This window comes from Schistocerca serialis, chromosome 9 (genome assembly GCF_023864345.2).
Source record: "Schistocerca serialis cubense isolate TAMUIC-IGC-003099 chromosome 9, iqSchSeri2.2, whole genome shotgun sequence".
NCBI classification, from domain to species: domain Eukaryota; kingdom Metazoa; phylum Arthropoda; class Insecta; order Orthoptera; family Acrididae; genus Schistocerca; species Schistocerca serialis.
This window is the reverse complement of record NC_064646.1, coordinates 69,199,741-69,212,991: the sequence shown is the minus strand read 5'-3', so window position 1 is coordinate 69,212,991 and position 13,251 is coordinate 69,199,741. Positions and strand designations below refer to the sequence as shown.

Here is a 13,251-nt window from a genome sequence, read left to right as displayed (position 1 = left end):
GACATAACAATTATTTAATAAAAGTACACATATGGTTGAATTTACTTTGTCGTACACCTCAAATTTATTGATATTAAGCATATAATGATCAACATTCGTGTAATATATTAATATTGTAACATGTTAAGGTTGATTTTGTAACACAGGTTGCAAAGTACATATGCTATGGGTTGTTGTTGTTGTGGTCTTCAGTCCTGAGACTGGTTTGATGCAGCTCTCCATGCTACTCTATCCTGTGCAATCTTCTTCATCTTCCCAGTACCTAACTGCAGCCTACATCATTCTGTATCTGCTTAGTGTATTCGTCTCTTCGTCTCCCTATACAATTATTACCCTCCACGCTGCCCTCCAATGCTAAATTTGTGATCCCTTGATGCCTCAAAACATGTCCTACCAACCGATCCCTTCTTCTAGTCAAGTTGTGCCACAAACTTCTCTTCTCCCCAATCCTATTCAATACCTCCTCATTAGTTACGTGATCTACCCACCTTATCTTCAGCATTCTTCTGTAGCACCACATTTCGAAAGCTATTCTCTTCTTGTCCAAACTAGTTATCGTCCATGTTTCACTTCCATACATGGCTACACTCCATACAAATACTTTCAGAAACGACTTCCTGACACTTAAATCTATACTCGATGTTAACAAATTTCTCTTCTTCAGAACGATTTCCTTGCCATTGCCAGTCTACATTTTATATCCTCTCTACTTCGACCATCATCAGTTATTTTACTCCCTAAATAGCAAAACTCCTTTACTACTTTAAGTGTCTCATTTCCTAATCTAATTCCCTCAGCATCACCCGATTTAATTTGACTACATTCCATTATCCTCGTTTTGCTTTTGTTGATGTTCATCTTATATCCTCCTTTCAAGACACTGTCCATTCCATTCAACTGCTCTTCCACGTCCTTTGCTGTCTCTGACAGAATTACAATGTCATCGGCAAACCTCAAAGTTTTTACTTCTTCTCCATTAATTTTAATACCTACTCCGAATTTTTCTTTTGTTTCCTTTACTGCTTGCTCAATATACAGATTGAATAACATCAGGGAGAGGCTACAACCCTGTCTCACTCCTTTCCCAACCACTGCTTCCCTTTCATACCCCTCGACTCTTATAACTGCCACCTGGTTTCTGTACAAATTGTAAATAGCCTTTCGCTCCCTGTATTTTACCCCTGCCACCTTCAGAATGTGAAAGAGAGTATTCCAGTTAACATTGTCAAAAGCTTTCTCTAAGTCTACAAATGCTAGAAACGTAGGTTTGCCTTTTCTTAATCTTTCTTCTAAGATAAGTCGTAAGGTTAGTATTGCCTCACGTGTTCCAACATTTCTACAGAATCCAAACTAATCTTCCCCGAGGTCCGCTTCTACCAGTTTTTCCATTCGTCTGTAAAGAATTCGCGTTAGTATTTTGCAGCTGTGACTTATTAAACTGATAGTTCGGTGATTTTTCACATCTGTCAACACCTGCTTTCTTTGGGATTGGAATTATTATATTCTTCTTGAAGTCTGAGGGTATTTCGCCTGTCTCATACATCTTGCTCACCAGATGGTAGAGTTTTGTCATGACTGGCTCTCCCAAGGCCATCAGTAGCTCTAATGGAATGTTGTCTACTCCCGGGGCCTTGTTTCGACTCAGGTCTTTCAGTGCTCTGTCAAACTCTTCACGCAGTATCTTATCTCCCATTTCGTCTTCGTCTACATCCTCTTCCATTTCCATAATATTGTCCTCAAGTACATCGCCCTTGTATAAACCCTCTATATACTCCTTCCACCTTTCTGCCTTCCCTTCTTTGCTTAGAACTGGGTTGTCATCTGAGCTCTTGATATTCAAACAAGTGGTTCTCTTCTCTCCAAAGGTCTCTTTAATTTTCCTATAGGCAGTGTCTATCTTACCCCTAGTGAGATAAGCCTCTACATCCTTACATTTGTCCTCTAGCCATCCCTGCTTAGCCATTTTGCACTTCCTGTCGATCTCATTTTTGAGACGTTTGTATTCCTTTTTGCCTGCTTCATTTACTGCATTTTTATGTTATCTCCTTTCATCAATTAAATTCAATATTTCTTCTGTTACCCAAGGATTTCTATTAGCCCTCGCCTTTTTACCTACTTGATCGTCTGCTGCCTTCACTACTTCATCCCTCAAAGCTATCCATTCTTCTTCTACTGTATTTCTTTCCCCCATTCCTGTCAATTGTTCCCTTATGCTCTCCCTGAAACTCTCTACAACCTCTGGTTCTTTCAGTTTATCCAGGTCCCATCTCCTTAAATTCCCACCTTTTTGCAGTTTCTTCAGTTTCAATCTGCAGTTCATAACCAATAGATTGTGGTCAGAATCCACATCTGCCCCTGGAAATGTCTTACAATTTAGAACCTGGTTCCTAAATCTCTGTCTTACCATTATATAATCTATCTGATACCTTTTAGTATCTCCAGGATTCTTCCAGGTATACAACCTTCTTTTATGATTCTTGAACCAAGTGTTAGCTATGTTTAAGTTATGCTCTGTGCAAAATTCTACGAGGCGGCTTCCTCTTTCATTTCTTCCCCCCAATCCATATTCACCTACTATGTTTCCTTCTCTCCATTTTCCTACTGACGAATTCCAGTCACCCATGACTATTAAATTTTCGTCTTCCTTCACTACCTGAATAATTTCTTTTATCTCGTCATACATTTCTTCAATTTCTTCATCATCTGCAGAGCTAGTTGGCATATAAACTTGTATTACTGTAGTAGGCATGGGCTTTGTGTCTATCTTGGCCACAATAATGCGTTCACTATGCTGTTTGTAGTAGCTAACCCACACTCCTATTTTTTTTATTCATTATTAAACCTACTCCTGAATTACCACTATTTGATTTTGTGTTTATAACCCTGTAATCACCTGACCAAAAGTCTTGTTCCTCCTGCCACCGAACTTCACTAATCCCCACTATATCTAACTTTAACCTATCCATTTCCCTTTTTTAATTTTCTAACCTACCTGCCCGATTAAGGGATCTGACATTCCACGCTCCGATCCATAGAACGCCAGTTTTCTTTCTCCTGATAATGACGTCCCCTTGAGTAGTCCCCGCCCGGAGATCCGAATGGGGGACTATTTTACCTCCGGAATATTATACCCAAGAGGACACCATCATCATTTAATCATACAGTAAAGCTGCATGCTATGGGTAACCTAACCAAAATTTACAACTCGAAATAATCAACACAGTAACTACACATCTCATGACGAATAAATATTTGTATATTAAATGTTGAGCCACAACTGACTGACAATTTTGACTTCCTCACACTGACTGACTGACTGAGATGTAGTAACTTTACAGGATGGTTACCAAATACTGACTGACTGTGTGAGCAAAACGAGTAATATAGTATTTGAACTGGTTGAATGCTTGCCCACAATTGATTGTGTCTTTGTGCATGACACAGCGGCCCTCAGTGGTCAACGACAGGGGGATCAGGACACAACAAATGCAGGAGACCTACAGCTGGTGCCCATGCAAATTTCCGTCACAATGCGCCCGCTGACTCGAGTCAACCAGTGCATAGCCAGAAAATTTGAAAATGAATCTTTGCAGGAAGAGATAAACGGGAACTTCTTCATTTGGTTCTTGAACATACGCATGGAGCACTCTACCTCTGAGTTACAAGCCGAGTGAAATGCAGCAGTCAGATGCTGCATACTAATGTTAATGTCGAAGTCCTCAAACTCCTGTAACTTAAACAACCAACTGTTATCAGACATGAGCATCATGGGGTGTCCCTTGGTGGCAAATATGGCTGACAACGTGCAAACAGCAGTAGTCGATGATATGGAAGACAACTTGACACAATACAGGAAATTTGATAAGGCACTGAACATTAACAGCCACATGCTGCCCAAAAATAGACCAGTGAAATCAACGTGCACCATGTCCAGAGGGTGGTCCAGGATTGGCCAAGGGGAAATCTGGTGTGGTGGCACAGCCTGGTTCTGCACACAAGCCCTGCAAGCCCACACCAGATGGTCAGTGTTGTAGTTGATTGCCTTCCAGTAGACGTGACAGCGTGTCAACGGCTTCATACAAGTCATACCTCAGTGTGATGCATGCAGCAGCTAAAGTATTTGAGGATACAATGCTGGGGGTGACCACCGACAGCTTTGCTTGTCCATGGCAAGCAAGAGGAATGCCAAATAAGATCAACGCCCAAAGAAGTGTGCTGTGATGAACCTATCTGGACAGCTGAATGATTTTCCCAAAAAGTGGGTTGCCAGCTGTGGAGGTCACACCCACACACACTATCAACAGAAAATACAACAAAATGTGCTGCAAGGTTTTGTTCAAGATGAACACGAGAGCCTCTTGTGGACTGAACTCTGGATCCCCCCCCCACTCCCTGGCAGCCATTATAGTGCATCAGCACTAGTGTGCCAGGTGGTGAAGTGGTAATGAATGTCATGGCACTAATTACTGAGAAAGACGGCTCATGCTGCAATTGGTGGGCAGTCCTCTCTGTTAGCTTGGAATAAAGACCAAATAAGGAACGAGCAGCTTGGTCAGTAATGAGGTGGAACCTAGTCCCATACAAAAAATTGAATCTTTGTAATTGTGAAAACAGTCATCAGCAATCCGTATCCACCTGTGAAAAATTGCACTGCGCCATGGAAAGTGTCTTTTATGCATAAGTGATACAGGTTCTGATGGGACAGAACTGCACCAATGCCATCCTGAATTGTCACAGGCCAGGGATAAAGATTTGCCCAGTGGAAAAGAAGTCAAACAGGGAGCAGAGTACATACACTTCTTGAGGGACGGAAAAGCCCATTGACATTCCACAGACCAGACAAACTTTACACCCTGTTGGTGAAGCTGGTTGAGTGAATGGGAGACGTGTTCGGCCTGGGGATTGAACTTAGCATAAGATGGAAATCTTGCCCAAAGAAGACTGGAGCTCCTTTAGGTTCTTGAGTGCTGCAAGTTGACAATGGCTTAGATGTGGTCATCCCTAGGGAGGGGCCATCTTTGCTAAGCATGTCCCAAAAAATGCAACATTGGAGAGAGAAACACTGAACTTTTTGAGATTGCAATGAAAGCCATTCTCTGGAAGGCATTGGAAAACCCTCTGTAGGTTTTGTAAATGCTCCTTTCTTGTAGAGCTCATAAGACAATTGTCCGTTGCATCAATAATGGGGAATGTCTGGAATCAGCTGCTCCAGATATTGTTGATAAATTCTCAGCACAGACGAGATTACAAAAGGAAAGTGATTAAACTGTTAAAGCCCAAAGGTGGTGTTGGGTACCAAGAAAGTTGGAGAAGCTGTGTCCAACAGCAACTGCAGGTATGCAGCACAAAAGTCAAATGCATGAAAAATACCGGTCCCTGTAAAACTTCACCAACAACTCCTCCGACCTTGGAGTTTGATACATTTCTGTGACACATTATGCATTGACTATCTGTTTAAAATCGCCTAAAGGCACACGGTGCTGCTGAGCTTCTGAATCGCCACCAAAGCAGTGCCCCACTGACTCAACAAATAAGAGATAAGACAACCCTGATCCTGCTAGCTTTGCAACTTGGCCTTTACCTCGTTACACATGGAGAAAGGAATGGATTAGGGCCACAAAATTTACACACCACTGACAGCTTAAGAAAAACTTGGGCCTCAAAATATTCTGCTCACCTTTCTTCAAGTGGTTTTATGACTGCACTAAGGAGTCAGAACCTTGAAAAAGTACTGGCTGAGACGTTGAATGGACTTCACCAATTATCTTCAAGTCCAAAACAGCAAAAGCTTCTAATCCAAAAATATTTTGCAACAGGGAATTGACCATTAACAATGTAAGTTGATGTTCCATCTTCTTATAACTCACTGAGACGAAGAATTGTCCACTCAAAGTATACACTGTTTACTGTACAGCACAGCTGACATCGTGGCTTACATACATATCTAAAAGAACAGACACTGTTGATTATACACAGCTGTACAAAATATTTCAAAATTAATCCGATGACTGTGAATCTCATGACTTCAGCTGTATTAGGGACTTGAGGTGTGTGAGAAAAGCAGTAAGAATGATTTTTTATCTACTAACAATTTTATTTTTTCAAAGTAATACCCTTGGGCATCTATTCACCGGCAGCATTGCTGTTCCCAGCCTCGGTAGCAGCACTGAAAGGCGCCAACTGATAGGGCCTCTAACATGTCAATTAAATTATTCTGAATATTCTCCGAAGTTCCAAAATGACGTCCTTTTAAGATGTTTTTCAATTTCAGGAAAAGAAAAAAGTCACAAGGACTCAGATCAGGTGAATAGAGGGCTGTGGAGCAACAGGAATGCCTTTTGAGGTCAGAAATTTCGTGATGGAAACGGCCATGTGACATGAGGTGTTGTCATGATGCAGCATCCAGTTGTCTGTGATGTTCAGTCTCACTTGATTCACTCTTTTCCTTAGCCTTTTAAGGGCATCTTTGTAAAACACATGGTTGACAGTTTGTCCTGGAGGAACAAATTCCATGTACACGATATCCCTACTGTCAAAATAGCAAATCAGCACTGTTTTGATCTTTAATTTGCTCATTCAAGCTTTTTTCAGTTGAGATGTCTCACTGTTCCGTTCCTCACTTTGCCTCAGGATTGCACTCGTAAATCTAGGATTCATGACTTGTGATCACACAACTGACGACCACCCACAGTCATTGGCAATACTCTCAAGATTATCAATGCACATGTTTCTTTGATTGTCCTTCTGCTCAGTTGTGAGGTTTTTCAGTACTATTTTGCCACAAACCTTTCGCATGTGTAAACCTTTGGTCAAAATTTGATGTACGGTGAGTTTAATAGATCATCCGCCATCCTTATTGTTAAATGTCGGTTCGATCTTACAAGAGCGTGCCCACATTCAACATTTTCATCAGTTTTTGAAGCGAGTTTCATCTTCACTGTGTTTTCGGCCCTCCAAAAATGATTTGTGCCAGCGAAAAACTCTTGATAAGAAATTTTCCCCATAGGCCCATTTTAACTTTTCAAAGATCACACTCGTAGATTCTCCCCAATTAACACCAAACTTTAGGTCATAACCTTGCTCTAAATTCCATTGTTCCATTTTCGTAACACACAACAAAAACACATCTTCCCTGATGGCACTGTCAGACGACATGTGGTCGCTGTACGGGGCTGAAACTTGGACTCAACATCTGGAAGGGATGAACACGCTGGTCTATTCAGGTTGAACAACAGAGTGTTTCCAAATTACTTACAATTTTTGCAGTTCCATTACTTTTCTCACACACCTCATAGATCTACTAACCAATAGTGACATATGAAAATTTGTGTGAAACTGGGACTTGAACCCAGATTTCCTGGGAACATATGGAAGCTTGAGTCAGTTCAGGGAGCAAGCACAGATAGACAATTTACTTATGCCAACCACTTGCGGTAAATGGAAAATCCAGTTTTGGATACCGGTGGCGGGCAGTCTTTGCTTAATCTGGCTAATGGATGTGACCTCACCCAACCGGAAGGTTTACAGAGGTGAGCGTTTCCCACAGGATGGCTGGCATTTCCTAGTATCCTTTAGGAACAAATTACTGAAATTGTCAGCAAGCAGCAGCACTTTGCAGTAGTACTATGAGCACTGGGCAGGAAATGACCAATAGCAGCCCCTACTTTCAGCTCTCGAGGCTGATTGGCTGAAAAGTCTGTGTGTGAAAAAATGTTGTGTAGCTGTGAGCAGCTAACAAAATGGTGGAGTCAGTTGGTGGTCGTGGTAGGGTGCATGAGCCGAGTCTGGCACTCTGGGGCGGAGGTGGTGTGGAGGCGTATTGCCGAAGTTTGTAGTCAGGAGTCACTAATGTTGTTCTTTAGGTGTGGAAAGTTCAGAAAGTGTTAAAAATAGCATCCCCTTGCACGGGCATAGGAAACATTTTGGTTTATTGCATGTTTTCAAGGTGAGTGTTGCTGCTTAGTGAGCGTACATGGACTGTTTAAGAAGAGAGCGTACATGGACTGTTTAAGAAGAGGCCGCCTAATGGAGCTTGTAGCAACTGGCTAGTTGGTGTTGTCTAATGGACAAAGTGGACTTGGTGAGGATTTTTAGAAAATAATAAATTACGTTTTGCTCCAATATAAGTTATGAAGCTTGTTCTTTTGTGTGTTCTTATGCATTTGGGTGTGAATCCTTTGATGTCTACATCAGAAATTGTAGAAATCAGTTGGTCATGGTATAGTGACTGATGGCGGTGTTTGTTGTCTAGTCCAGTGGTTGAATTCTGGGAATCACTTCCTCTTTACCTGTACTCAATACCTGTAGAAACCTGATTTCTCTCGAAAGAAATCAGGTAGCTACAGGTATTGAGTAGGAGTATAGAGGAAGTGATTAACTTAACCCTAAGTCACGGATCAAAGAAAAGCTGGTGACCTTTATTATTTAACTTTATACTGTATGTTTATCAGGGCCTACAAATTATCCAGGTCCACCTACAAACATTTCAGAGGAAGTCTACGGTGCAATACCTCATGCAATCTAGAGATGAGTTCATGGCCACAGTCAAGAAAAGATTTCACCAGATGCTACAGAAGCTACAAGATGATGGACGAGAAGGAACATTTCTGTTCTCATGAGAGATTCTACAAATTGATGATTCATGGCACATGATTGCTTGGGGTGCATGTGGTCTGGTTAAACTGCAACTGTGACACCACCAAATGGGTCTGATGTCTGAAATACTGCCTAAGCAACCGACAAAGTTCATCAGAGGAGAATTTCTCAGGCTCCATGGAGGACTTTAAATTCTGCACAAATTCACATAAACCTGCACTGCTATACAATAACAAGGCAGCTGTATCAACTACATCAATCAACGATGTGCCCTGCCCAGCAGTGCAGCAAGAACTGGCGCAGGTAATTTTTCAACCTCTCCATAGACTCATCAAAACTGGCGGTAGCAGGGGCTAGGAAGAAAAGCGTGCAGAGGGCACCTCACCCACCACTTGCGTAGCTTGGGTGTGAAGCAATTCCACATTCTGGTTTAGCAGTGCCTGCATCTGACCATGCTGCTGCTGCTACTGTAGGTGTAACTATTCCTGACAGCAGTGCAGAAATACTCTGAAAAGTAAAGAATAAAAATGAACTATCACACATGTAAGACTGTCCTTCATCACCATTTTAGTATCTGCAAAGGAATGAGGACACCACTAGAAGCTGTACGGGCCAACAGTGGCTCAATCAGAAGCTGGGGAGCAGAAACCTTCAGGGGGAAATCAAAATTCACTGTGCGACTCAGTCTATAGGAAAGCAGAAAGTCTGAAACAGCATAGAGACATGTACAGGTATGAACAAAACATGGGTGCGAGCAGCTGACAACTGATCATAATGGGAAGAGCACAAGGTGTGAGGCGAGGTCAGATCTACAGTGGTTGAATTCGGTATTGGAGCTGCCGTGCCCTGTTTACCATCACCTGCAGGCAAACAGTTCAGTCAATGGATCTGTCCATTCAAAGAGTTGCATGCACCCCCCATGGCAGTTGTCCACACTAGTCCGCTGCACTACCCACACCAGTCCATCTGCCTCCATTGTGATGTTGCAGGGATACTAGAGCTGGGATTCCCAAAGCCTACGAAGAATGTGACGGAAGCTTAAATTTTATAATTTGGATAGTTCATAAACTAATGTGTTATTTTAGAAAAGTCATATGGGTTTGTAATCAGGAAAATTCATCGCTACAAAACTGTAACAGCAGGATTTTGATCAGATTGCATTTTTAAGACTGGAGCATTCTGGAATATAATAATTTTGATTATGTACTAATAACTTTTGAAATATTGAGTTTTCAGAAAAAGTATAACATTTGTTTGAAAGAGAAGAATGAGGGCTTTCAAATAAGCACTGTCAGTCTTGAAACAAACAGTTACTAGCATTGTCAAATTTTGCAGTGAGTGTAGTTTTACGAGACCCTAAAATTGTAAATATCCCTTTAAATAAAATGTTTCCATATCAACTAAATACATCATTATCATCAGTAGTTTGAAAACTGTACTGTGAATAATAATGTTTAATGAAATATTGCATGAATAAAAATTTAGCAGGTTTGTGTAATTGCATTATATGAGTTACATACATAATAGAAAACAAAAAAAAACTGTTTATTTAAGGAGTAGACATGCATCAGGTGTAACCATTCCACCTTGCTTTGCCTCAAGTGGCAGTGGTGGGGGTAGGGGAGAGGAGAAGTATCTTATATTTATTTTTCTGCTACTAATGCTGCTGATGCCGGCCAAAGAAATCTTATGGCTTTTGTTTGTCAATATTCTCTCTTTGTCTTCCTTGGTAAAATATAAAAGGAGTAACTTATTTCATCAAATGATGTAGTCTGCACTGTCGGATTTTAAACTAACCAATCTATTCATAGTTATGGCACATAGCTGAGAGCTTGCTCTTCTTTGCATCCGCTCTGTTTCATGGGTACCAAAGAAAACAAATCTGATATGTTTGTTTATTTTGAGACAAGCAAAAATGTGATGACAGCAGAGGTGAAACTGCTTTAGTGAGTGTCCAAAAAAATAGATACAATAAAAATTATATCTAAACCACAAAACTAAACAGGAAGAGCTATGCTACAGCCAGGGAGGTGTGTTATACTATAGGGACTGCCTTGAAGAACATTTTGTTACACTTTCCTCGAACAATTAAAACACCTCAGTCTCTCACAAAAATGTGACCCAGCATAAAATCAAATTACATTAAGTGCTTCCAGGTGTTTTGCCAACTTGTTTCCTTTGATGCTCAATATTTTGACAACTGATGAAAACACCATCTCCAGGCTCTGTTAGTTTTGCTGTTCTTGCATAGGCTCCAACTACACTGAGAGCTGTCATTGGTCTCATGCTGCTATTTTAGCAGAGTCCTGTTCACTACGCCCACTGTGCTCGTTGATGCTCCTTTGCTTTTCAGAGATCACCTTGATATTCTGTGGAATACAAATACTCTCAGCATTTCCCATCTCCTGTGGATGTGACGACCAGCATTATCATAATAGTGAGTGCAAGGCCCAAGCCTTGTTTAAATGGAAACCTCTGTCCCTGCATATTAGTTTCCCTGGCATCTTTATTTCAATTGACTCCTGGATTATGCTGCCCCAAAACTTGGTGTTTGCACCATGAGGCTGGTCTCATCATATTTCATTTCGTGATTATATTTGAGGCAGCGTTAAGCAACAGCTGATTTGCTTGGTTGTTTTAGTCACTTGTGTCGCTGATGTTCCTGGCATCTCTCCTCGACTGTTTTGGTAGTCTGTCCACATAAGATGTGCCACATACATGTATCTATATCCAGCTTTCAGAGATCTACATCGTCTTTTAACATTACAAGGAATACTTTTTATCTTAATTGAAGGGAACAAAATACACTGTGTATCATGTTTCTGTAGGCATCTAGAGATCGTCCTGGATATTGGGCCAGCATAAGATAAATAAAGGAGTGAGTCTTGGCTTCCCTTCCTCTGTCCCCATATCAAGCATTTTCCCAGGTATTCTTGAAATTGACTGCAGTGACGATCTGAGTACTCATTCTTTTGGAACACTGTTCGTAGATGTAATTTTTCGTCGAGGCTCTCCTTTTCTGAGAGTGCTTGAGCCATGAATCAGTCTCTTCAGCCCCAAATTTCTTTGTAATGGATGGTGATGGCTTGAGATATGGAACATTGTGTGTACATTTTCTATACACACCGTGATCCAGAGATCTGTCTATTATTGTCTTAACTAACACATCGAGGGAAGGTAGTTGGTCCACATTTTCCAAGTTCTGTCATAAATTTTATATTGTGGTGGCCAGAGTTTAATGTTTCAGGAACTCTTCCAAGATTAACCACTCCATGTGGCCATGTCCGTGTACTGATAGAATGACATTGGTTTCAATTTTCTGGAGTCTAGTGCCTTTGCTTCAAAGTGCTCCATGTAAGAGTTTGACCACGACAAGTGATAACGGACTACCTTTTGCCGCGCCATTGATTTGTACATAATATTTTCTGTTCTGTGAACCAGTCACCAAACTTTTTCATGACTAGTTCTAAAGAATCAGAAAGTGGGACTTCCGTAAAATAGGGAAACTGCATTGAAACTGACTTTGTTAAAAAACCATTCAACAGCCAATATCTTATTAAATATTTCTTTATTTAAGGCAACTGGTTGTCTTTTTTATGCGATATTGGCAGGTGAATAGTTTTTTACAATTAAACAGAGTGCCCTTCATTAGTCTCAAAATGAGAAATTTCAATGAAATTGACTTTAATATCTATGTCCTAGAATTGCAATTGGCTTATGTGGTGTATAGAGTCAAGGCAGCTGCAAATGTGGTGTCGGCACTTCTCCACATATTCACTGAGTATGCTTTCCAAGTATTTTGCCATCTGGCATTTAAGTGTACCATATTATTTACTATTAGTCTTACAGGAGTTCCTTCCTTATGCATGTTAGGAAGGCTATGTGGTCATGGTGGCAGTCAGACTTCAATATGTCAAGTGTCACCATTTCAGTGTAATAGTGCCACACTTCAAATGTCCCAATTTGCCCTTGTTTTTGAAACGGGAGGACAGATATTGTCACTTTTAGCCAAACATATTGGTATCCACCTTTATTGGGTGTGTTTTGAATCAAAACATCACCAGCATGATTTTAATTGTGTCTATCGTCATCTGCATTTCCACGGTGGGAAATTTGACCTAGCACTGACAAGTTTATTTTAAACTGTGTAGCCCTGTAAAATATTTGTGGGTGTTAATGCTGTTTCTTTCTACAGAAAATCATTTGCTGGTATTGGAAAGTAGTCTGAAACTGCTGTTTTGTCTGTTCCTTACAGCTTTTGTGTCAGAATGCCAAGCAGTTCCACATAGGAAGAGGAAATAGCTATAACATCCAAATTCTTTCTGTATAAGATTATATTTTTGTCTTGTTATGGCTATATAAAGTGATGTCAGTGTCTGCCAGATGGTAGCTGTAAGATCTACAGGTTTTCTGCATGTCGAATGATAAGTGTTATTTATAATTTTGTTGTTGCAGTATCCAGCATGGCTTGAAGAAAATAAGAGTAAGTTAGCTACCTCTGAATATGAACGGTACAGTAAACAAAAGGAACTTATGACACGCATGTGTGAAGAACTGGAGAAAGAGGACGACACAGACAGTGCTGAGGTTAAGGAAAAGAGATGCAATCTCTTACTGGACCTTATGCAGAAGGTGAGATTTTGCAAGGAAATTTCA

At 40.8% G+C, this 13,251-nt stretch overlaps 1 protein-coding gene across 2 annotated transcripts in view; it reads left to right on the top strand.

Moving 5' to 3' along the window:
- LOC126418686 (peroxisomal biogenesis factor 19) overlaps positions 1–13,251 on the top strand; it is a 60,917-nt gene that overhangs the window by 32,220 nt on the left and 15,446 nt on the right. For both annotated transcript variants that reach the window (XM_050085579.1, XM_050085578.1), the window contains exon 6: positions 13,051–13,227. In XM_050085579.1, coding sequence (XP_049941536.1) covers positions 13,051–13,227 — 177 coding nt within the window. The remainder of the gene's footprint in view (positions 1–13,050; positions 13,228–13,251) is intronic.